This window comes from Amborella trichopoda, chromosome 4 (assembly GCF_054954075.1).
Source record: "Amborella trichopoda isolate Santa Cruz 75 chromosome 4, AtrichopodaSantaCruz75HAP2 v2.0, whole genome shotgun sequence".
In the NCBI taxonomy this organism is placed as follows: Eukaryota; Viridiplantae; Streptophyta; class Magnoliopsida; order Amborellales; family Amborellaceae; genus Amborella; species Amborella trichopoda.
The window spans coordinates 51,379,198-51,406,012 of NC_142339.1; the positions used below are offsets into that span (position 1 = coordinate 51,379,198).

At 35.7% G+C, this 26,815-nt stretch overlaps 1 protein-coding gene across 5 annotated transcripts; it reads right to left on the bottom strand.

The window, feature by feature from the left end:
- Positions 1-14,459: 14,459 nt before the first annotated feature.
- On the bottom strand, positions 14,460-26,174 carry LOC18422001 (YbaK/aminoacyl-tRNA synthetase-associated domain-containing protein). Of its 5 annotated transcripts, XR_016054723.1 has the most exons (6): positions 25,765-26,174; positions 20,612-20,689; positions 20,363-20,447; positions 17,815-17,946; positions 16,440-16,528; positions 14,788-14,813 (listed from the first exon to the last, which is right to left on the bottom strand). XR_016054723.1 is itself a non-coding variant. In XM_011622766.3 (5 exons), the coding sequence occupies exons 1-5, from the start codon at positions 26,098-26,100 to the stop codon at positions 14,676-14,678; spliced, it is 726 nt and encodes a 241-aa protein (XP_011621068.1). In that variant the 5' UTR covers positions 26,101-26,174; the 3' UTR covers positions 14,460-14,675. The 5 variants fall into 5 exon arrangements, 2 of the variants coding, with proteins under 2 accessions (XP_011621068.1, XP_088721707.1); XM_011622766.3 differs by lacking the exon at positions 17,815-17,946 and having other exon boundaries at positions 14,460-14,813; XR_016054724.1 differs by lacking the exon at positions 20,363-20,447 and having other exon boundaries at positions 14,784-14,813.
- Between the last annotated feature and the right edge of the window lie 641 nt (positions 26,175-26,815).

Genomic DNA, 26,815 nt, shown 5'->3' on the forward strand with positions numbered 1-26,815 from the left:
TGAATGGTTCATCAAAATTGGCCAATAGGTAAGACCACTCCGTACTTGATATTAGATTCCAGGTGCCTCCCTAAAGACAAGTTATGCCCAGCTAAGAACATAAAACATGTGTGGAGAGTAATCCCTTTAGGGCATATCTATATGACCCCTCAAGAGAGGTGCGGATATTATATATACATTTCATGGGACTAGTCATCAAGGATTTGCTTCATCCTCAAAAGCCTCATCAATTCACACAAAAGAGTAAAACTCGTCAGCTTCCTGGCTAACACCGATGGGCATATCTCCGACCTCAATGATATTGATCCCATGAAACCTTATACAAACCCTATGGTAACAAACCTCGCCAAAAGCCCCATGCCCATGGTTAGTTTAGGATTTTGTAACTCTAAGCATAAAGTCATGGAGCTACCTAGTATGGACCGCAAAACTACAGTGCAAGTCTAGAGCACTACTGGTCACAAGTAACAAGAACCATTCACACCAGTCCAATCTTTTGTACTTCTCTCCACATTGGCCACAAGAGCGCCGATACACATCACATGCCACATCTTGTTCCCTATAATATGCTTCGCTTAGATCATGGTATAAACAAACAAATAAAATATATATAGTTTTACAAGCATAAGGCCGGCCACAAAATCCCTAGGTGAAAAATAAAGAATAAAGAGAGAAAATCACTAGACAATATTTGCAAAGTTGATAAATTTATTTTTTGAATGATTATGTACTCCTTCAAACATAAAATTGGCCCAATTAAGTCGCTGAGTCAAATGACTACAATACCTCTAGTTGTTCAAACTTACTGACCTGAAGTTTAAACTGTGATAATACCCATGGTTTAACAACACTGAACTCACTTTTTCTATAATAAATCCTTGTCCTATTTTCCTGAAGTTGAACGATAAGAATACTGTGGGCTCGATCTTCGGCCAAATTAATTAGATGCCGTTGGTTGTTCAAGTAAAACATAGGCAATTTGAATAAAAATTAAAATTATTTTGTGGAGTTACCTAAGTGAATGAAAATTAAAATGTCATTATTGCAGTGGTAAATGATCGAGTTTGACCACTTTAATGATTTTGGAAGATAGCTCGAAGATTTAAGTGGTATTTTTTTAAAACTAGTATATTTTTAGGAAATTTGTGAAACTTATCTTACTTTTCAAGTATCTATACATGTGTAAAGTCAAAATCATGTGCATTTTGATGAGCATTTTGCAATCAATCAACACGCATAGGGAAAATGTTAAATAAGTAGCATGTCACTTGACATATGCACTCAAATATTTTAGCTGGTTTCAAACCTCATTTGGAAATTTTGGATATATGCCTTAGCACACAACGGATACTTCAGTACCGTAGCACTTGGTACTCAAACATCACGTCTGAGACCATTTCCTCTGCCCTTTTTACCTTTAAAAAAAATAAAAATAAAAAAATAAAAATTAATCCAAGGTCACTTTGACCTTTCGGCTAACTTAGGAGAATAAAACGAGAAATACACGGTATGTAATCACCCTAGTGGAAGCAAGATTTAATTACCCGTTAAAGAGAGAAGTAAATAAAAAGAAAATAAAAAAAAGATTGTATACAATGAGACCATTTACTTTTGGCATAAGGAGCACAGTTACTTATAACGATCCGATGTAAAATCTGATAGCTTGAGTTTGTCACAAAGTTCGAGAACTTTATTTTTAAATTACGAGCTTTGGTCAATGAAATAAATGCAGCAACCCAATTTCACATCCCATGGTTGAGATTAATTGTGATCACCTTGTACCAACGGTAAATGGTCTCATTATATACTTTCCCCCCTACAAAAAGAAAAAAAAAAAAAAAAAAGAGAAAGGGGGACTTGAGCATTCTAAGATCTATATCTAAGAAATTGTTGCTTCATCAAACTATAATGAAAATGCAATTTATATTTTTATTCTTAATGAATACGATATTGAGATCTTTTTTCAAAACAGAAATGGTTTCTAAGATCACTTCCAGATCTAGGTTTTTTACTAGTTAGTCCCGATAAAGCCCCAGATGGAAAAGAGAAAAAGAAAGGAAGGAAACAAATGGAAATTTATAGTAAATGGCAAGTACAGGCGTAGTGCGTGTGCCAAATCTTATGTTTCTTTGTATGAATACATCCTTTACTCCACAACAAATACCTGCAAATCTCCTCATATCCCATCTCCCACACTTACATTTATTGATTCCCTTATACAAATACTCCACCAAGACCCCCATATTTCTCACAACCTTCTTCAAATCTAAGGCTACAGATACAACCAGTGTCATCCTATTTGAAGTTATGGCTAACCAGAGAAGAAATCTCACAATCTCACCTCTCCTACTCATTCTTTTTCTCTCTCTCATCGTCCATACTTGCAGTGCCCGTCTTCTCCTAGCTGCTTCTCATGCCGAGAGGGTTCACCACCACTCCAGCAAGGTTTCTCTCTCTATATATATATGGTGGTGGTGTAATTTGAAGCTAGCCCAAGATGCACGGCTATTAATATTGTTGCTTATTGTTATTTAAACTATGGCATCCATGGTGTTTTTTTTGCAGGGGAGGGAGGGCGAAAGTGTGAGAATACATAGTAACACAATCATGAAGCTTTTGAGGAAAGAGGATCAGGGATCAAGAAGGAAAATGGGGAAATCTTTAAGTGTGGTGCAGAACCGATCCTTAACGGCGGTTTCACGGCGTTCGTCACGCGGAAAACACGGACCTGGTTTTCACTTAGATTACTCCCCTCCTCTCACCCATCCACCTATTCACAACTGAACTCCCACCAAGATCTCCATCAGCCTCTCTCTCTAACCAAAGATGACTAATCCACAGACATCTTTTTTTTTCTTTTTTTTCTTTTTTGTTTTTGGGGGATTTCACCTGCGACGATGTCCGGCTTCCTTACTATCAGTCTGCTGATGAACTAGTGTGCTCAGATGATGGCAGTTTCCATCAAGAACAAAGAGAAGATGATGGTTTTTCCTATTGTAAACCATAACATTATAATGGGTATAAATGGATAACACAGGCAATGGCATGGATCCATAGCAATGCCTTTTTTAGTCCAACTTTTGATCAAGAACATTTTAAGCTTTATATCACACATTTTTATTCAAGTAATGTACTTGCCTTATAAACCACAATATTCTATGTCAAAATAACGTGAATGATATTCAAATTATTCTAGTTGTGATTATCCGTATTATCATTACTGTATTGATTACTAAAAGTAGTGATAATACAGGACTGGGGGTTTTAATGTTCTATCCTCATTTGGGAATGTACAAACTGAAAAAAATACAGGTATTTCATTACATCAGATTTGTGCACACTTTGAAGAGTTACTGGTAGTAATGGGGTGATAAAGGGCCTCCTTTCCTAGGAGAAGATAGAACATAGAATACATATTTGCTTCATAATCTTGAGAGAGTGAGAAGCTCTTCTCTACTCCATTGTAAGAAATGTCTGAAGGCATGGGGAATACGTCTAAGGAATTGGATGCCACGGTCCACGGATGCAGTAGGCATGGATTGTGCCGAACCCCATCGCAGTCCTTCCGTTAACAACAGGCGCCTGCCGTACCGGAATTCCTCATTTCGGGGGACTCCCCTAGTAATTTTCACATGGATAGAAGATTTTCACAATATATTTTATGTTTTTAGTTATATTTGTGAAGATTTTCACAATATATTTTATTTTTTAGTTATATTTTTTCGAATTTTTGAAGAATATGGGGATGGGCTCCTATGCTTCACCTTTCATTGGATTAATTTGTATGTGAGTTTTGTGATAAGGGGCTGCATGTGTGAGGGTGTAGGGGCATTGGGGTACAAAGGTGGGTGGTGATGTTGTGTGTTATAAATGAATGTGAAGTTAGTTAAACAGTTGGGGCCTTTGCACTTTCGGTTGGTTTTTTTTCCATGTGCCTTGTCAGAGCATGTTCTCATGTGTGTGAGAGAGATACTTCTGTGTATAGTATGAATTATGCAGCACACAAACAGTGTGCTGCATGTCAGCTCAGCTGTCCATTGTTTGAGTATTCAGATAACCAGTTCCTCTACTCAAGCATTGGTAAACTTACATCGTGATATGGTTCATATCGACTGTTCGTCATTGACAACAGAGGGTTGAGATTAGTGCAGCACGGTGTATGTGTGCTGCATTGCATCACAATGCACTTCCTGTTTCTGTATTTACAAAATCTTGATGAGGCTTTGGTTTGTCGGCTGAGTGACTCTGTTCAATTATTTTGACATGGATTTTCCATCTAAAATTGAACGAGTCCACCATCTCAACCACAATCATAAACTTGGAAAAAACAAAAAGACTAAATCTTAAAATAAATGATTTTTAATCCGTATTTTTTGTACTTTTTAATCACTTTTTGGACAGTTAATTTGAAAATTTCTTTTTAATCCTTATTTTTTTTACTTTTTAATCACTTTTTGGAAAGTTAAATTTTAATTATTTTCAAATAATCTACTTAAAGTTTAAATTGTGTTCTTTAACCTTAAAAGGAGATCTGGGCAGAAATCAGATGAAATTGAAACTAAAAGAAAGAAGTCAGTGGGTAAAGGCATTTAAGTTACTCTTATATTTAAAATTCACTCTCTCTCTCCTTCTATCTCTTAAAAAGTTCAAGGTCGCAACTCGGGGACGGGACTCGGCCATGCTTGGGCAGAGTATCTCGGGCCGAGCATTGGGGTAAGTCAAGAATGTTAAAAATACCCCAAAAATTCAAAAAAATTACAAAAATATGTTTAAAAGTAAAATCAAATAAAAAACATCCAAATGAGATTAAAAAAATTAGTAAAAATAAATAAATTTTAAATAAAAACCAATATGTGACTGGTATTTGATAAACAATCTGAAAAAAAAAAAAAAAAAAATTAAAAATAATTATTCATTGTCAAAACACTTTCCTTGCTAAAATGATAGAAAGCATTAAAATATATATATATTACAAATAAATTTCTCATTTTTAAAATCTTTTATAATATTTTCAATTTATTTAAGATCCCCAAGTTGACCACCGAACTCAAACACTTGGGCTCAATAGGGCGGCGAGTCCGAGTTGACCCACCCGAGCAATCAAAAAAAAAAAAAAAAACCTCTCTCTATAGGGATACGCATCATTTCTAGAATAATGGCTACCCACCATGCAACCAAAGACAATGGTCGCATTCATTCCGAGAATGTCTCCCCACCATTTCCTTCTTTTTATTTAGAAAATCCCGACATCTTATTTAACTCCCGAGGTACCACAACAAACTACCACTAAACGTGCAACCTCTGCCTCGTGCTACAAAGGCATCTCACAAAATCATGTCCCGACCCAACTCACCCACGGCCCGACGCAAGATCTGGGGAGATCCAACGGCTCAGGATCCACCAATAGTCAACAAAAAAGACCAAATCTAACGCACGAAAAATTATTAGCTACAATTGACTAAGAAATGTTTACAAAATTGCTGATGCCCTGCTTTTTGATCCGTTTCGCCGCATCCCAACCAAAAGAAATCCGGTTTGAGGTTCGTTATGGAAGGCTGCAACTCGACTTGGAGTTCGAAAAACCATATGAAACTCAACAATGTTTCGGGGTTTTCCGGAACCTGGGTATCCAGGAACCGCAAGGGCCTAACTAGTGTACGGGGATTTGGCTGAATAACTCAACTGAGGTGGAGTTGTGGCGAGCTCCAACGGTAACTTGCCATGCATGAAAAAATGCAAAAATTGTCAAAAAAATAAAACAATATGTAGAAAAAAGATGTAAAAAATGTTAATATATATATATATATATATATATATATATATATATATATATATATATATATATGTCTGTAGAAATATGTTTTAGATGATTTTGACGGTGTTTTAGATGAATTGGGAATTTTTCTTATCGCATGGTTTAATTTTCATTTATTATTTTCTAAAATATTCAAGTTATAAATAAATTTTTTAACTAATATATCTTTTATAGATTTTTTAATGCTTGTTGATCTTTTAATTATGGAAAAAGTTTATATAAAGCCGAGGCTCTAAACAATCAAATTTGAGCCTACATTAAAAATTTCACTAGAAGAGGTTGTTTTGATGCCCAAATATTCTCAAATTGATCATCACGGCATCAAGATGCATGAACATGAGAAAAAAAACGGATTTCAAGTTTTGGAAATAGGGTATTTTGTGACGCATTTCTGGACCATCAATTTTCAAGATTTTCAAGTTTTCATAGATCTATCGATTTACACGATTTTTGAAGGTTTCAACTTTATAAATAAAGATGAAACTATATTTTAAAGCTATCACAAATATTTTCAGTATTAAAACCACATTTCTCGACACTAATTGAAGGTAGGCTCTAATTTGATTGATTAGAACCTAGGCTCTGTACAAAACATCACCCTTCAATTACACCTATCTTATTTATTTATTTTATTTTTTAAATAATTTTGTTGAATTATTAGTTTTATCTTTTTTTTCAAACTCGCCCACCTGAGGCGTTCTGTGGACATAGCAAAGGCAACCGTCGTCAATGGTGCGTAAAGCCGACTCAATCCCAAGGAAGGCCCACACTACCACGTCCACGTCAGCATGAAACACAAGTGGCACGAGTGACATGCCATGTGGCGATTTTTAATTGGATGGAAGTCTCATTCGAGGAGCGGCAACGGGAGAGCATGCATGTCTATACCCAAAGCACGGTGGGAGCCGCTTGCCTTCCCTGTCCCCACTCCTACTGTGCCCCACACCACACGCCTAAGAAATTGCACAAATTTAATATTAAAATTTTATCTAAGCCTCCTTTGCTTTTTGGGCATCCACCGACTTTTTAAATGATAAGATCCACCAGCAAAATTATAAATATTTGTTCAGTAATAATAATGATTAATGATCCTATAAGACCCTCTTATACCTATTTGGTAAGACCTTAAATGATCACTATTAAATTTGACATAGATCTCTAAAAAATCAAATCCCACATTCATGTGATAACTTTTTTAGATATCTATGTCAAATTTAATGGTGATCCTTTGGAGTCCTACACACATAGTGTGAGAGGGTCTTATAGGATCATTACTCAATAATAATAGCAATTAAGAAAGGGTGCGGTATGTATAGAGTTGAGGCTCTAAACAATCAAAGTAAAGCCCACCTTCAAATAGTATCGAGAAATATGGTTTCAATATTGAAAATCTTTGTGATAGTCTTAAAATATATTTTCATCTTTAATTATAAAACATAATGTTTAAAAAATAGTGTAGATCAAGCAGATCTATGAAAACTAAAAAATCTTGAAAATTGATGTTCCAAAAATATGTTACAAGGTGCGCTATTTTCAAATTTTGAAATCCATTTTTTCTCATGTCCATGTATCTTGATGTCAACATGATCAATTTGAGGTATTTGGACATCAAAACAACCTCTTTTAATGAAATTTTTGAGGTGGGCACCAATTTGATTGTTTAGAGCCTGGCTCTGTACAAACTTTTTCCATTAAGAAAACCCACCTTAATCTTTGTCGGTACATCTAAATCATGTAAGAAAAATTTGTAATAATATATGTTTATATTTTACAATTTTTATTTTTTTAACTTTTAAATGCACCAAGTTGTACGCACAACTTGAGGTACTAACACAACATAATAGAGTGGACTTTTTTTTGGGTAATTGAATATAGTGGACTTGGCCGAGTCTTTACTACACACTGTGATCCAGATCGGCTGACAGATTTTTATATTTTTTATTTTTTGGATTTTTTAAATGCACTGTCATAACTCGGGGGTACTAACTCAACAGAGTTAAGTGGAGTTGGCCAAGTCCCAGTACATACCGTGAACAGATCAACTGAAATAGGAAAACTATTAACAATTAAGTTGTAGAGAAGGCCGAAAAGGACATGGATAGAAGTAGTAAGAAAAGATATGGTGATTTTTGTCTCACTGAGGGTATAGCCCTTGATAGAGAAAAATAGAAGAGCAAGATCCCTAGAGCCGACGTCAAATAATTTAGGACAAAGCTTAGATGATGATGATAATGATGAATAATTATGTTGTAATAAGTTAGAATTAGGCAAATTCAAAGGCCTTAGGCTTATCATTCCAGATTGGGTGATTCAAATCTTGATCGTTGTTTTTCAAAACCTTAGGTAGAAGATGAAGATGTCTATATTTCAACATGAGAGATTTCTGCTTAGAAATTTTCATTTTAAAAGTGGACTATGAATTTGAGATGGCTAGAATGGAAAAATACCACAAAACATGAAGTGAGATCTCCTTCTAGGTGGAAATTTATTTCCGATTAATATCTTCAAGGAAGAAAATAATAAAACGAAATTATGCCGTAAACAAAGACCAACAAGATAAATAAGAAAAGAAAATCAAATTTTGGGTTGGGCGACCTATTTGAGTTTATTTGGAGGTATGGGTTGCAGAGAGAAGCTAGTTTGGTAGGATATTGAATTCAGGTTTGGATTTCGAATTTTTTTATTTTTATTTTTTTTGTTTGAGAGGGGGGGGGGAGGAATCGAACTTTATGTCATCTGCTAACCACTCAAACCCAAACTCAATTCCTATAAACCTCAAAGTTTCGAATTACGAGAACTCTTTTTTTTCATGTTTGGGTCATGTATTTCCCTTCAATAATAGTAGTTATGTCTCTCATCGAGTCCTAGACCCGCCGCATACATTGTTCATTTTCTTCATAACATATTTTGTGATATATCTTATGAATATATAAATTAAGAAACTTTAGATCTCAATAGAGAAAAGAAAAAAAAAGAAAGGGGGAACATAGTTCAACTACTAAAGTGGCTTACAATATCATTAAGATGATCAACCCTCATTTACTACTGCAACTTATGATTTTTTAAGTGCATTATACTCGATAACGTCCTCAAAATATGTCTTCTCAAATTCTCAAATTGGTATAATTAAGTGGTCCAATTTAGGGTTAGCAACACAAAACTCAATATTTTTTTATTTAAGACCTTGTTATATTTTCCAACCCTGAAAAAGGACATTGTATTTGACTGGAGCCACTTCAGTATACTTAAATTAATACCCTCGATTGTTGAGGTTTCCATTTAGATTTTTTTGTTCTTTGTCTCTTTGGTTTTTTGTTTTTTTGTTTTTTTTTTTTTTAAAAGAAGGTACTTGGGTGAAACCAAATAGAAAAGGTAAATATTGTTGTCAAAAAATGATATCAGTTAAGCACTCTAATATATTTGAGAATCTAACTAATATTTTCCAAAAAAGAAAAAAAAGACAATCTTTATAGTCATGTATTAACAGGCCAGGTATGTTATTTTCACCTGATGAATTGTCTTCGGAACTTTAGGTGACCTAGATCTTTTCAATCGAGACCATTTATTATCATCATCAAAGCTTTTTCCCAACTATTTGGGGTCAAAAGCCATACCCTCATTGAACATGTGAGCTAGAAGAACTCCAAAGATTACATCATATGAGAAAAAAGACGTCCATAAACAAAAGGGTGTAGTTTGCCTAAGGTTGCAATATTAAACAATCAAAATAAGGCACACCTCCAAATTTTATCGTAACATGCAATTTTGGTGTCAAAAATTCTAGGATGGTCTGAGAATCTATTTGCATCTCTTATTATAAAATTTTAAACTTCAAAAATAGTTCAAATCAATAGATCTATAAATATATGAAAATCTTGAAAAATTGACAGCCGGATAATGTGTTATAAGATGCACTATTTTTCAAACTTAAAATATTTTCCTTTTTTATATCCATACATCTTGACAGCAAGATGTTTCACTTAGAGGGTTTTGCAATTCAAAAATAATACTACAGTTTAAAATTGCAACCCTATATGAACTTTTTCCTAGACAAGAACAAACCAAAGGTGAACTACGTCACTTAGTCTATGCACTCAAATACCACCAAATTTCTGTTATTCTCATTTTGGCAGGTCTCAAGTAAGTAGAGAGAGAGAGAGAACCTTTTAGCAGGTCTCAAAGCTCCTCCAGAAGTAAGAGGAGAGAGAGACTGTACTGATATGAACAGTATACATGCATGGGATATGTAATGGTGTGATCTATATGGAAATGGCAAGTACAGGTGTAGTATGTGTGTGAGGCTGTGAGCCAAATCTCATGTTTATATGAGTAGGTCCTTTACTTATACATATACATACACACTGCACTTGGGATATACATTTCCATAACAAATACTTGGAAATATCCGCTCTCATATCCCATCTCCAACACCTACATTTATTGATTCCCCCTCATACAAATACTCCATCAAAACCCCCAGCATTTCTAACAATCTTCTTCAAATCTAAAACTACAGATACAACCATAGTCCTCATCCTTGTTTAATCATCATCGTCGTTGTAGCCATGGCTACTGGCCCCGGAAGAATCCTCACCATCTCTCCTCTCCTTCTCATTATTATTTTCTCTCTCGTGATCCATACTTGCAACGCCCGTCTTCGCCTCGCTGCGTCTCACGCCGAAAGGGTTAGCCACCACTCCAGCAAGGTTTCTCTCTCTCTCTCTCTCTCTCTCTCTCTCTCTCTGGTGATGGTGTAATTTGAAGCCGTTCATCTATAGTGAGTTGTTAATTGTTATTTAATCATTGCCATCCATGATATTGTTGCAGGGGGTGAAGCGTGGAAGTGTGAGGCTACACAGTAAAACATTGGTAGAGTTTTTGAAGAATGGGGAGGTAGGATCGAAAGCGAAGACAGGGAAATCGTTAGGCGTGGTGCCGAAAGGATCCTTTGTCGTGGTTTCGCGGCGATCATTACATGGAAAACATGAACCAGGTTTTCACTTAGATTACTCCCCTCCCCTCACTCATCCCCCAGTTCATAACTGAACCCCAACCAACATCCCCATCTGCCCCTCTCTCTAACCAAAGAAAGAACCAAATGACTAATCCAGACTTCCACACGCCCTCTTTTTTCTCCTTTTTTTGTTCCCCTCTTTTGGGATTTTTCCAGTAACCTCTGACATCCTTCTTACTAGTCTGTGGAGGCTGAAGAATTAACGTGTTAAGATTATGGCAGTTTCCATTGTAATCTGTAATAATACAGTGGATATGAAAACAAAGATGGATTCCTCAGGCAATTTCATGGGATTCATAGCAACTTCTGATCAACAAAATTTTGTGCTTTATGTCACACATTTGTATTCTACTAATATACTTATATTTTATACCTCTATATTTGTTCTATCAAAATAATGTGAGTGGCATTCTGATTATTCTGGTTTTGATTATTACTATTATCATTATAAACATCATTGCAGTATTGATTGCTAAAGTACTGGTAATGCAGGACTTGTTGGGTATTATATACGATTTGGGTTGCATTTCTATTTTAAGATTTTTTCACACTAATATTAGAAGAGTTATTTCAATATTTTGGAACTCACTTCAGGCTAGGTACTCGGCCCAGGCTCAAATCGAGATACTCGGGCGAGTCCGGCTAGACTTGCCTTGGGCAAGTACCTGGCCGAAGGCGAGTTACTCGGGACTCACCTCATACTCGCCCGAGTCCTATACAAGGCCAAAATCCCTCAAACAAAAAAAGAAATATATATATATATATATATATAGTAAAAGTAAAATAAAATGAAAACTAACCTTAAAAAGTCAAGCTTAAAGAAATAGAAAACAGGTTGTAAAAAAATTGATCTGGGAACATTCTAAAAAAATCCAAAAATTTTGAAAATTTGAGTCAAACAACACAAACATTCCCCTATTTGTTTACAATCTTTTGGGATTTTTTTAAAAAAAATTTCATATACCCCATATTGTATATACAATACGGGGCAACTGCGCCTCGCCCATAGGAACTCCTCTCCTAGGAGAAGACAACGTGGAGTAGATATGTAGGCTTCATAATCCAGAGAGAGAGATAGAGAGAGGCTCTTATGTACTCCATTGTAGTATTGATATATATTTCTGTGTGGTTCAGTGATCAGGGGATACATATCTATGGGTGTAGGGGCTCTGGGGTACAAGGGGAGTGGTGGTGTCTGTGTGTTATAAATGAAAGGGAAGTCGGTTAAACAGTTGGGCTTGTGCACTTTCGGTTGGTATTGATTCTCATATGCCATGTGAGAGCATGTGATCCATTCTCTCACTTGCCATGAGAGAGATTACGGTTATGGTATGAAATATACAGCACACAAACATCACCTCAGCTGTTCCCTGTGTATAGTAATGAAATATGCAGCACGCAAACAGTGTGCTGCATATCACCTCAGCTGTGCCTTGGTAGGGTATTCAAGATAGACATTTCCGTTGCTCAAGTTGAGACAAACTTGAGTTTTGGAAGGGATGATACCAACCGTTCGTCATTGATAACGAAGGGATACTTTGGATTTTTAAATTTTTATAAGGAAAAAGCTTATATAAGGTGTCAACATTATACTACACACATAATGGCACTTCAAAATTATAATAGAAAAATTGATCCGTCTGATGCTCAAAAACCTCCAATTGATTATTTTTAACTTTGAGATGTATAGATATGGAAAAAAAGAAAAAACGACTTCAAGTCATAAAAATAGTGCATCGTGTATAAGTCATGATTTAGATGGCTTATATCAATATTCAAGTGTTTATAAATTCGCTTGATCTGCACCATTTTGGAGTTTAAATCTTATAATTTTGGTGGAAATAGACTTCCAGGTTACTGTACGCACTTCGGGCACCAAAAATACATCTTTTGAAACAATTTAGTAACGTGCTTCCTCATACAAACCGCACCCTTTACAAAATCATAATCTTATCATCAAAGAAATAGGATAGAGCAAAAAGTATTGCTATTTACATATAGGATGGGGTTTTGTAAGGATTTTAGATCTAAATTTAATAGGTTTATGTCTAAAAAAAAAGTGTATATAAGGATGCAACCTTATAATGTAGAACTACGGATGCACCTCAAAAATCCATCGAAAAAGGTAGTTTTAATGTTGAAAAACCCTTTGATTGATCATCTCGACATCAAGAAGTATGACCATGAAAAATAAAAAGATTTTAAGTCTCAAAAATAGTACATTTTACAACATATTATCTACATCGTCCATTTTCAAGATTTTCATATGTTTATAGATCTACTTGATTTTAACCATTTTTTAAATTTAAAATTTGATAATTAGTTATAAAAATAGATTTTGAGATAATCTTAAAAATATTTTATATCAAAATTATATATCATGATAAAATTTGAAAGTGCACCTTACTTCTACACCTACGGATGCATCCGCATGCCAACTGCACCCTAAAACTAAATCTCTCCAGAATTTAAGCAGCGGCTGCTAAGAATAAAGTTGAGGCTGAAAATAAAATTTAGAGGGAAAATAGTAACTATCACGCATCGTATTTAGGGCAACATCGGAATATGCATTTGACTTTTGAAAACATTGTGTTATATTTACATTTATCTCACCTTTTCATAACAATTATATTCTCTCTTGGATATTAACCCTATACTTTCATTATACTTCGAAGTTTACTCTCTCTCTATTTTTTGAATGGTAAAGATCTCTCTCTCTCTCAACTACAATTGTTCTATGTGTCTACGGGTGGCAACTGGTCGGGTCCGGTTAGGTCGAGTCTGGGCTGACCCAGACCTGGACCAAGACCTGAAAAAATGATATGAGACACGGATCCGATTGGACCTAGCCCAAAAGATAAAATATTTGTCTTTAGCTATATTTAAATATATTTTATATATGGGTGCAGTTTGTATAGAACCAAGGCTCTAAACTAAAAAAGTAGAACACACCTTCAAATAGAATCGAGAAATGTGGTTTCAATATTGAAAATCTTTGTGATAGCCTTAAATATAGTTTCATCTCTTATTATTAAATTTAACGCTTCAAAAATAGTGTAGATCGAGCAAATCAATGAAAACTTGAAAATATTGAAAATTGACAGTTCAAAAATACTTTTATAAGATGCGTTATTTCCAAAACTTGAAATCAATTTCTTTCTATGTCCATGCATCTGGATGTTGAGATGATCAATTTGAGGATATCTAGACATCAAAACAACTTCTAGTGAAATTTTTGAAGTGCACTCCAATGTGATTGTTTAGAGCCTCGGCTCTATGTAAAATTTTTCCTTTATATATTGGGAGCTACAAGATATTACCAGATCCAGACTCAAATAGTGCTCTAAACCTCTAGACCCAGACCCAACCCGCCAGATCCAATTTTTAAACCCATACCCAAACCCAAATTGAGTGTACCCCTAGATTGGCTCTGGGTCCATTGCCACCCCTATCTGTCTCTATCATTATACCTCAAATTATACTCCCTCTATCTCTCTCTCTCTAAACTACAATTGTCGTGTGTCTATCTAGGGATGTGGACTGTGTCGAGAATACCTGCGACCCAACATTAAACCAGCGACAATGGCAGCGATCATTCCCAGAATGTTCCCCCACCATTCCTTTCTTCCATTTAGAAAACCCCGACATCTTATTTAACTCCCGAGGTACCACAAACATATCAACACTAAATATATAGATAAACAAAGCCTCTGCCTCGTAACAGAAAGACCAAATCAAGTCCCGAGCCAAGGCAGCGACCGTCCGATGCAAATTCTAAGGAGATCCAATGGCTCAAACTCGTCCAATAGTCAACAAAAAAGACCAAATTAAATAAGAGACAAAAAATTAGCTACAATTGACTAAGAAAGGTTTAATAAAATTGATGAATTGGGATGTGTTGATGCCCAGCTTTAAATCCACTTCGCCGCCTCCCAACCAGAAGAAATCCCGTTGAAGCCTTGTTATTGCTTGGTCCAGGATCACCTGCATTTAAAATTTTAAGTCAATATGTATTTATGTTGATATTTTATTCCTCTATTTTTACGGTGGTCTATGGCATATGAGATTTTCCAGGCCTAAATATGCCTATTAATATATATTACAATGGATATCTTGATGTTGTAAAGGCAGAAATTAAAAAAAATAAAATAACATTAAAAGGTGGGGGGCATTAATGCAAGACCAACAAGTAATATGAAAGAAATGTGGGGTAAGCATAAGCTGTCAACAACTAATTTCCTATATTTTCTATAATTGAGCAAGAATTAATGGAATTTGTCAAAGATTTGAAAAAACTCAGCAGCATATAATGAAGAAGAGTTGGTCAAGGGTTGGTAGCACCTAGGTTTCTTGCAATTTTCTAGCTCCTTCCCAACTATGAGAAATCCTATCGAAATTATTCGGGACCCCAAAGCCCAAATTTGCATTTATACAAAGTTCTCATATTTCGATTAGCATGCTACACAGTGCGTATAAATAAAGTATACAAAAGATCCCATACAATACCTGCTAAGAAGTGTGAGTTAGTTGAAGTAGAAAGCTCAAAAGGGCAAGAGGAAGGCCCAAAAGGACATAGTTGGAAATAATGAAAAAATATATAAGAAAATACATGGGGACTTGTGGCCTCACTGAAAGTATAGCCCTTAATAGAGCAAAATGGCAGGCCACGATTTGTGTAGCGACCCCAATTAGTTAGAAAAAGGTTTTGACAATGATGATGGCAAAGGACACTTGACCATTCATTCTCAAAAGTCAGCTGCATGATGAGGATGAGCCCTTCTCAAAATGAACTCATTTAAACTGTCCATCCATGAGGAAGGATGGTGGGTGACCCTTTGAGTAGCATTAGGACATAAACAGAGAGGATGTAGATGGGCGGCTTTTGTGTACCTTGTACTATACACACTAGTGTGAAATCATATACTTATCGTTAACTTTCAATATATACAACTTTGTTTATATCTAAACTTGTGTTCTTTATAACTCTAATGTTTGTAAATTGCACAAACTAAGTGTAACTTATACAATTTTACACTAGCATATCAATACGACTCTGTCCCAATTGTCCAAGCAACTATGATTTCTAAGTGATGACAAGTCACAAGTTCACAAGGAAAACCCAAAATCAAGGAGCACTATCCCATATCTCAACATTCCACAGAAGACCAAAATGCATTGATTAAACATAAATGGGACATCTATCTGCAATTCTTGAACCCCTGAAACTATTAGAATTGACTGGCGGACCCCATAAATCTTGATTAAATTCATGTGCCACTTTTCAAACTAAAAAAAAGTGGCACATTTTTTAAAATTAAAGTGCTACTTTTCAAGATAAATCTTGATTAAATTATAGTCCAGTTAACCGTGAGCATTTCTTTTTCCATTCTTTTCTTTTTTTGGGGGGGGGAGGGGGGAAAAATCCTTGGTCTACATTTTGGCAGTAGATGTTTCTCAGCAAACCATTTTGGGCCACGTTACCTGGGGTAAGTTAATGCTCACTAATAATGCACATGAAAGTGCTTTGAAATCATCAAATAATTTAATGCAAATTAAAATAAGAGCAATATATTTCATGGGAAAGAAACAGGAAACGGGATGTCCACTTGCCGGAATGTCAGTCTTCATGCCGATAGGTGTGACTGCATTATGCTCATATCCAGTCAACTTTGATGATTCCTCCTCTGGTGCAAGTCTTACTACACCCACATGGCAACAAGAAGTTTGTCAATCCCAAACATAATGATGCAAAGCATAGTGGCAAAAAGTAGCCCAATTAAGTGCACAAAACCAGCACAATGATTAAAAAAACACACACTCTCTCTCTCTCTCTCTCTCTCTCTCTCTCTCTCTCTAGGGTATGCATACATGTAAGCATTTGATTTTTTTTACCAAATTTAATTCAAGAACTGAAACTTAAACATGCAGAACTAACGCATGAATGAATACCTATGGATACACCTATAGACCAGACACGAACGCATCCATTGGGTTTGACCCTCTTTACCCTCAAGGACACTGTAACAGTTGATGCATTTTCTGGCCGGCTAATGGAGGCGTGCGTAAACCTATTGATATTCCATGGGAAAAGCCCAAGTTCATGTATAGCAAAGAGATCACTTTAATCTAGAACGAGAAGTGAATGGTGAATCCTCAAGTAGGAAGAAGTGGATGTGATTTTTGACTTATCAAGGAGTTAGTACATTCGTAATTACCAGAAATGCAATGGCAAACCATGAGATAGAGAAAACAAGCTTTTGTTGGCATTGGTGCAATTATTCGCTCCTAGCAGATAACTTCATTCTAGGGAGAACTTCAAATGCCTATCCAATAAGAGATAGTCTATTAGAAGGGATCTAGATAAACACAGTTCCTGCCCTCACCTTTGGTTTTCTTAATCTCTTTACAAAATGGAAACCTTGCTTTGTATTTGGTCAAAGACTCTTGCCTTTTGTTTTCATATTTGTCCCTTCAACTGCCAGTAGTTCTTAAATTGGAGGTTGGCTTGTGGTGCGGCTTCTGAGAGGTAGCTGGAATGTAGCAGGGATTGGGTGGCTTTCTAGCCAACCCCAAAGCCCATGGAATTGATCAAAATTCCAGAATGAGTAAAGTAAACTAGTTCCTCAGAAGAATGTACAAGCATTGGGTCACCAGGATTTCCATCTTTTCATCTTCTAACACAAGACATTTGAATGACAATTTGCCACCAATTCCTATATATTTTATAAAACCAGATTTTAGTTTCATTTTTTATTTCCAGGTCCAAATGAAATGAAATTTGCTATGGATTTCAATGTGCAGATCTTGTTGAATGTATTCTATGTCATAGTTTCTTCTATTTCTTCTTCAATGAAAAGAACTTTCATCAAGTAAAAGAAGATATACAGCTTACAAGGAGTAAGAGAAACTTGGCAACCTGCATCAGAAATACAAGTAGATACAAAAGCCTTGAAGATCCACTGAGTACCCAAGCTTTCAAGCTAACCTTTAGGATTGCCGGTTGATATGCCTGGTGCAACCATTTTAAAGTCCATAGAAGCTGTTGTCCCCTTAGCCGGCCCTAATTAGTTGGGAAAAGGCTCTGACGATGATGAGAAGTTATTGTCCCCACCTCCCCCTGAAAGCTCGCCTAATCATTTTCAAAAAGTCCATGACAAATGTACAAGGACTACCAAAAGATTATATCTATGGTCTCCTGTACCACCCTATACAAAAAAACACATTTTGTAATCACAATGAACATACAAGGAACTTGAACATAGAGTGAAAATCCAGTTCGATCTCATTGTACATTTATGAAGCAGCTTGAGAATCTTTTGGACTACTCAAAACAATGTCCATAAAACACAATGTTGGAGGAGGGTAGACATAGATGTGCCCTTAATCCTCAAGGTAGATGAATAGCCATGGAGTGTCAACGATAGCAGGAAAATTTCCATGTGAAGCTCATGGCAGGTGTTTCTTTTCTTTTCTTTTTTCCATTGAAACTGTTTAACTTTCATATTAAGAGGAAAAGAGTATACAAAGTGTTTAACTTTCGTATTAAGAGGAAAAGAGTATACAAAGTGTTTAACTTTCGTATTAAGAGGAAAAGAGTATACAAGTGTCTAGGTACAAAAAATTGCAACCCACATGCTAGGTGCTCAATAAGAAGACCACTGTTAGGTCGCAAAAAAAGCTACACATCCAAAAAATTACATCTACCTACAAAAAATAACAGGACCCTGTATACGTCAAAGAGGTGGGAACCAAAGCTCAAAAAGGTGGCAGCAGATGTTTAGTGAGCAATATCCACCAAAACTTTGTTGCAACTACAACCTGGTGGTTTCCATGAATCCTAAGCACCAGCTCATTCGCTTGGCTCCCACTACTTAATGGGGGTTCAAAAGCACAGAATTATCACGAAGACAAGGGTACAACTGGCTGATGCATCTGAACTTTAACTAAGGAACCTCTAAAATAAATTAAAATCTTACAACTTGAACATACAAGAATAGCTCATGATTATAACCAAATTCTTATTGTCCTTGAATCGAACAGAAGAAAGTAACCTACAAAGCCTGCTCACATGCACCAAAAGATCCACAGTTGATTTCAATCAATGTCAGAGACGGAAGCGACTTAGTAGTTCAAAATACCCATCAACAAGATGTGTCATGGTAGGACAACAAGAAGCAGCTATACGTACAATCTAAATTTTTTGTGCACCAATGTGTCATCAACGAAGTTCAACTTGGAGAATTTCACAGCTTAAGTAAGTCACTTGCAATTGCACCGTTAATGGATCTCAGATCTTGATGTTGACCCTTTTACAACACCATGTTAAAGAAGGTGATCTTTCAAGGCTTGAAGTATGCACTGTAATGGTATGAATTCGATTTTCATCATTTTTAGATATTTTTTCTCTTTTCCAGTATAAAATAGAAATCTTGTAGAGTTGAGAACCCACTCAGTTTTTGCTTGGACTGAATCTTTGTCCAAGATTAATGTTTTGAACTCTATTTCCAAGTATTTGACATTTAAATGGCAAGACTTGCTAAGGCACCCCTTCGAACTGAATTCCCCAGCACTGAAATTTAACTCAGGATCTCTCACATTTCCAACAGGTATACCAATGTGCTTAAGAATCAGTTTGCACCTTTCAAAAAGTAAAAGGTGTAAATGAATATCAAGGTTGATTGAGCAGACTTAGATAGAATCCGATAAGATAAAGTAAAGTGGATATGGACGTGCAAGCCAATTTTGTTATCAAAGACTAGAATCTTTCTTCTTCTTTAGACATCAACCATCATAAATGCATACCGTAGGTGGTCAATCTACTGCTATTTGAAACTGAAGATTCTGTATTTCATGTGTTGCATTCAAAAGTAGCTAGCAAAATGAGCTCGGCACCAATTAAGGTGGGCTTTATATATACAACGTTCATTTATATAAAGATTTTGAAATGAAGTTATGAATCTGCTTCAAAATTTACAAACTAAGATAGCACAATGAGACTGCCAACTAGACAGCACACACCACCCATCTAATTAGAAACTGTGAAAGAGGAAATTCTTACCCACATGAGATAAAAGCACTTCATTCCGTTAATAATAAGTAGATAGAGCATATAGCTAGCAAATGTAGAACTCTCCAACACTGGCTATGCTATTGCTAAGAATGGAAGGTGTTTCTCCCAAGAGTATCACATGAGAAAAGCTCATGAAAATATGCTGAGGAACTTCAAGAAAAGATGGTCCTCAGAATCAACAGAACAGACATTGAACCAACCTTTAGTTTCTTCTATGAATGTAATCAATATTGAATTTATCAAACAAAAATCATTAAAATTATAGACGAAGGTGTTAGTTGTGAGGAAAACATGGAAATAGAGATTAAGAATAAAAATAATCTAACTCCAAGTTCCATGGATATATAGAATCCCCAACATTAATAAACTACTGCATTATGATGCTAGACAATTAGGTAATATAATAGAATATGCTAGAATCTCTCTTTATGTCAGAATTATTACTGTGAAAAGCAGAACTTACAATTGAATTTCTTCTTTGGTATTTTTCCATTGTTAAGTGTGTGTAGAAAGTTTTTCACATTTTCGGCATTTAATCGAGCTGTATACTGCAATAGATCAAATGCAAAGCAAACATAAGACTGGTGACAGCTACCTCAATTTGTAAACATGGAATCATGATAAAAGTAATTCAAAAAACTGTTTTGACTATGAAGAACTACTGAAGCATTTTCTTTTTAAATTGAGAAAGTAACTGGAGTATTGGTAGTACCTGAATGACGACTACATAATATTTTGAATTTTTGGGATCACTGCAATCAGTAACACTTGCATGGGCTTGAGTATTAGTCTGAGACAGAGAAAGAGAAAGATTGAATTCAGAATATCCATTCAGACCATATGGTGGAATATCAGGCAGTTTTCTCACCAAATACTAAAACATAGAACTCAACTATTTTTAAGGCAAAAGTAGCTCTTTCTCACTCATCTAAAAATTATTTCATGTTGAAATGATAAGGACTCACTCATTTAAAATTATTTTATGATGAAATGATAAGCAAAAACTTGTCTTGACATAATTTAAGACAAAGAAATGGAGAAAAATAATGCTGAAAATAAAACATTATACACATTTCCATTGCCAAAACAATGCAATCAAATGTTGCACGTAAACCGGATAAGGAATTGACTGAAACAATTAGAACACATAAGTTGTCTGAGATCTACGTTATGATGAATGAGCAATCTCAATGACCATCCCTAGGTAATGAATTTTGAAATGCATTTAGGTGTACAAATAACATTAGACATATTGAATATGATCCACATGGTCATAGTAGGAACTATAACCATGTGGCTTATCATTGTACAATCAATTGGTTGGATCGTGAAGGGGAGAAAGTAGGGACAAATAGTTCATTGATTGAAATGTATGGTGGGACCACTCCCCCCAACCAATTGATGGGATGGTGATAATCTCATGGTCATTGGGTTTTGACAACCATATGGCTCATATGGTATGGGACCCTAAAAAGATATGGAAATTTGTTCCAGTCCAAGTCAAAATTAATAAGTTTTCATGCAAACTTTGTCCATGGTGTCAGAGTACATCCATGAATCCACCAACACTTCCTGACCTTGGATATGACGCAGGCGCCTTTGCAGCCAAACATGTGCTAGAATGGAGCAACCCTTATCATAAATCTGATAAACACTTTTTCACCTTGTGTTTACGACCGTAAAAGTTCAAAAAGTTAAACCCAGCCAGGGACTCAGGCCTGATAAACTGAAACAACTCATGGATCTAAGCTTAATAGGAAATTTTCCAAAAACATCTTTTCTTTTTTGTAAGAAATTATTAAAGAAGAACTGAAAATAAAAAATTAAAATAAAGAACTGAAAATAAAAAATTAAAATAAAGGTTCTTGAAAATAGATAATTAAAATAAAGCTCCTTGGTAATAAACAATGTACATCATACTATATATTACTCACTTGATACAATGGCAATAAAAGTGAGACAAGGTGAGCATTTAATAAAGGGGAGGTATCCACCTTAGGTGCCTAAATAGGAAAGTTGCTGGAGTCTCCAATGGCATTACCATAGTTATCATGATGCCAAGGTGAAGATCCCACAATGGAAATGTGTTCCCTTATTCCCAAAGCGTGAACGAAGATGGAACCGTGATCCACAACTATGAGGACCGCGTTCTGTACCTATAGGCCTCTCAGTCAAGTTAGGTTCCCTGATTCCATATCGTTACGGATCATGAGCCTAGTATACAAGAGTGGGATTCACATGTTATTTTGAGACCTTGATCCAGAGCTACTAGAGAGCTTCTTGATATTTTGCCAGACCATTCCTATTAGAACATATCCTCCATGCCATTGCAAGAATAGGCACAATTAATAGGAAGTTCTTCAAATGGAATTCTAGAACTGCTGGGAATGAATATTGGGCTTAGAAAGAAATATATGAAACACTTCCATTAAAAAAGAGTTTGGACCATGGCAAAAACGAGGGGCCTTTGAATGAGTTTTAAGGGGAAGAAACCATAAGAATTTCAGCTTTAGAAGATCCATATCCATCTCCCAATTTTGGGATGGGAATAGATACAGACTTTCTCCTCCGATAAGTAGGAGGAATTACAGATGTGGAAGCTACTTTCAGAAAATACCTCATATCTTCTTTGTTTATATATAAAGTTAACATTGTATTCACAAAATATCGCCGCAAAGAACAAGGCTTGTATGCATCCAAAAAATTAGGCTCCCCAGCAGGAAGCCCTGAACAAAATGAGGAAAAGACAAAAAGAGAAGATGGTGCTGCACTTCACCAGCCATAAGTAGTGACTGAGGCTGCAACAAATTACTCAGTCACTTTAGTATTAGCACTTTCTTTGGCATGTGAATTGCATTCACGCCAAACTTGATTCCAAGTTACTGCAGGGCCAGAGGTAAGAAATTTCTTCGAAGATATGCACTAGGTGTCTAAAGGAACATGGAGAAGCCAAAACAAAAACTTGAGACAATATGGAAGAAACCAATACAGGCAGCCAAGGGCTTCATGGTTCACATGGATAGCTCATCAAAAGACCACCGATGGAGTACAAAAGGAAAGCTACCATGGATGAGATAGATGCTTTTTTATGTAAAACAAGATTGATGATCATGATGATCTCTTCATTTCATGTGCCTTTGTAGAAGAGATTTGGAAAGCAATCACGTGGACATTCCATACCAAAGTCATAGCCTTCTCAAACACCCAAAGCTTCCTAACGATTTGGTTCCAAAAGAAGTTCGATAACAAGCTTCTTGACAAATTTTGGAGTGCTTCTCTCTCTTCTCTAGATTGGGTCATATGACAAGAAAGGCAAACAAAGGAAGACTGTTATCGTACCATTCAAGGTATCGTGAGGAAGAGGATATGAAAATTTCAGAATAATATCCCCCTCCCAAAATCAAAAATAATCCCCGAAGGAATGAAATAGAAAAACTCATACATGAAAGATGGGAAATATGACTTTCCAATTGACCTTGACCTTGAATGAAACAGATCAAATGTAGTGAGGTCATTATCTACATAGATTAGAGAGAAACTTGTAATGAGGCTCACTATAAAAACTAAATAAAACAAAATCTAGCTCCACACCCATTGTAAATTTTCATAAAAATCAATACAGGTGGGGGCCTGGTTAATGTAGTGAAAAAAACATAATGAGAGAGAGAGAGAGAGATAGAGAGGAGTTGGGGCCGCCCCCCCGCCCTTGCAATGCAAAATTAAATTCCATAAGAATCACAAATTTCTAAAGTCCAATGTAGTAAACTATAACACAGGAGTCTACCCCAACTTATCAAAATGAAGAAAAAAGGCAAACAAGTGTTGTATTGGGTTTACATTGCACATGTCCAGCCCACCCAAGCCTACTTTCTCTCATCTTATCACTTATTAGAGTCACACCTAAGTTCTCTCAAATGTATACATTTCGAATTTGATCTCTTCTTCTCTTAACACTCATCTATCTCAACATCCCCAGCGCAACTACACTCATCCTATGGGTATGTTATTTCTTAACCGCTCAATATTCTGCCCCATAAAGCAATATCGGTCTAGCAGCTGTCCTATAGAATTTCCCCCTCAGCTTCATTGGTATGTGGCAATCACATTAAACTCAACTTGCACATCTTCATTTCACCCACCCAACTTGAATTCTATGTGCGACATTTTCTTCAATCTATCCATTTTCCTAGATTATTGACCCAAGATATCAAAAGTGCGCTGTTTTTAGTATTTCTTGACCGTTAATCTTAACTACTTCCTCATCTCTACTCCTATTATTACTAAACTTTCATTCTATATACTTTGTCTTAGCTTGGCTAATCTTAAAACTTTTAGATTCTAGAGCATCCTTCCAATGTTCTAACTTTGTGTTGACGACGCTTCAGGCCTCATCGATCAAAAGTATGTCATCCGCAAATAACATACACCATGGTACGTCATCTTGTAGGTGCCTCGTGAAGTCATCCATAACTAAGACAAAGAAGCATGGGCTCAACGCGAACGCTTGATGTAGACTTATTGACACTGAAAACTCACTCGTCTCTCTATTAGTTGTTTGCACACTAGTAAGCGCTCCCTTGTACATCTCTCTCACCAAGTCGATATAATATCTGGAGACTCATTTCTTTTCCAATACCTACCAAATTAAATCTCGAGGTAATCTATCATAAGGTTTTTTTAGATCAATAAAAACCATGTGGAGGACTTCTCCCTTCATCCTAAACTTCTCAATCAGTTGCCTCGTAGAAGAATTGCCTCAATTGTTGACCTCCCTATTATAAAACCAAATTAGCTTTCTAATACACTCATTTTATGCCTTAGTTGTTGCTCAATCACTCTTTCCCACAACTTCACAATGTGGCTCATAAATTTGATCTATCAATAGTTGCACAATTCTATGTCCCCTTTGTTCTTGTAAATAGGTATTACAGTACTTTTCCTCCATTCATTTGACATTTTTTTTGTTCTCAACCCGTTGTTGAGTAAATTGGTCAGGCAGTCAATGCTGATCTCCCCCATGCACTTCTAAACCTCTATTGGGATACCCTCTGCTACTAAATCATTTCTTATCTTCATCCTCTTCAAAGCTTATTTCACTTTCGATATCCTAATCCTACAAATGTATCTTGACCTCAGCCCTCATTTGCACCAATAGTTATTTCTACCGTTGTGTTCCCATTATGTTCGTTATTTAATAATTTTTAAAAATAAACTTTTCACCTTTCATTGATCTCTTCATCCTTCACCAAGACCCTTTGATCCTCACTCTTAAAGCATTTAATATGATCTAGATCCCAAAACTTTTTCTCTCTCATTTTCGCTAATTTGGAGAAGGCAATGAAAGTCTCATTCAAATAAGAAAAAAAAAATGCCATGGCAGTAAAATTAAAACACACCATATGCCTCATATGCTACACTGAAGGTCTACAAGGTCCAACATTATTCAACCCAAGAATCTCTAATATCATAATTTTAGATACTCAACACCACCTAGGGTAATCTCCCATTATGCAAATACAACACCAACATTTTACCTGGTATTTGTAATCCAATGGCCCCAAACCTAAAATGCATATCATGGTGAAAAACTGTATACTCTTCTCCAAAATATATGGCAACAAGGCGCAGAATATTAAAGGTAAAGCTATAAAAACCCACAATAAGCACTCAACATATACATAGCCGATTCATAAATCAAAACCTATCCAAGAGAAGAGCGATCTCCAAAACAAAAATCTGGAAACCCAATCATGCAGATAAAAGAGCAAACACAAATGCAAACCCACAAAATATTATCAAATTTATCGGTAATTTGTTTCTAGAACATGCTTCTATAAGATCGAATTAAAGGATTAGGAAGCACACCAGGACGATGCTCTTGCAGAGATGATCGATCGATGGGGCCCCAACGATATCGCGCCTCTCTTCAAGGCTTCTTTCATAGTAATCCGAAGGCACCCTCTTGAACTCGAAATCTCCAACTCCACCTGAGCGAAGAATGTGAGATATGCGGGACTCCATGGTGGTGCAATGGTGAATATTTTCATTGTCTTCTTCATCTTCTTCTGCTTTTCCTTGTTGATACAGAGTGGGCGAAATATTACTGTGTTGTTGTTGGCCGGAAGGCAGCATACACGCCTCCAATTCAGATAGTCGTTGGAGGATTTGAGTCTGAAGCAAACGTAGGGAGTCCAAATCCATACGAACTCACCCTATCTCTCTCTCTCTCTCTCTCTCAATTGGATTGGAAAATCCTCGGTATATTGTAAAGTTCTGACCAGGACCAGGACGTTGTGCTCATAGTTAGCGACTTGGGAAATAATAATAGGGCCGGCCAATGGTTTAAAAACCTGGTCGGTAACTCGGATCGGGCACTTCAAAATCTGATTCGGATCGACGAATCGGCGACTCAAATCGGGAATTGGCTTAATCGGTAGGATTAAAGTTTCAAAAAATTCGAAAAATTTATTAAAATTCATTATAAATGTTGTTTTTTAATAATCCAATAAGAAATGATGGTACTACATTATTTACTTTCATTTTTTTCATCAATTTGTGAAAATTGAGATGTTCTTTCTCTGTATGAACTTATGTTAACCATTAAATTTATATCACACAAAATAAATCATAGAATTATTATGGATTAATTATATAATCATACATGGACTACAATAAAGAGTTGACTAAATTGATCAAAATTTGGCTACTAAAATCTCGAATTGGCGGAAAACTCTAATCCGTTAAAAAAACCCAGATTATTACAACCTAACTAACTATAATATTATATACCAACAATATTTTTATAATTATTTTATTATATAAATAATAACAAATCTAAAATATTTTATAATATCATCTAATTTAAAATGCATTATTGACAACTGTAAGAATAATAGTACACTACATGATTTATAAT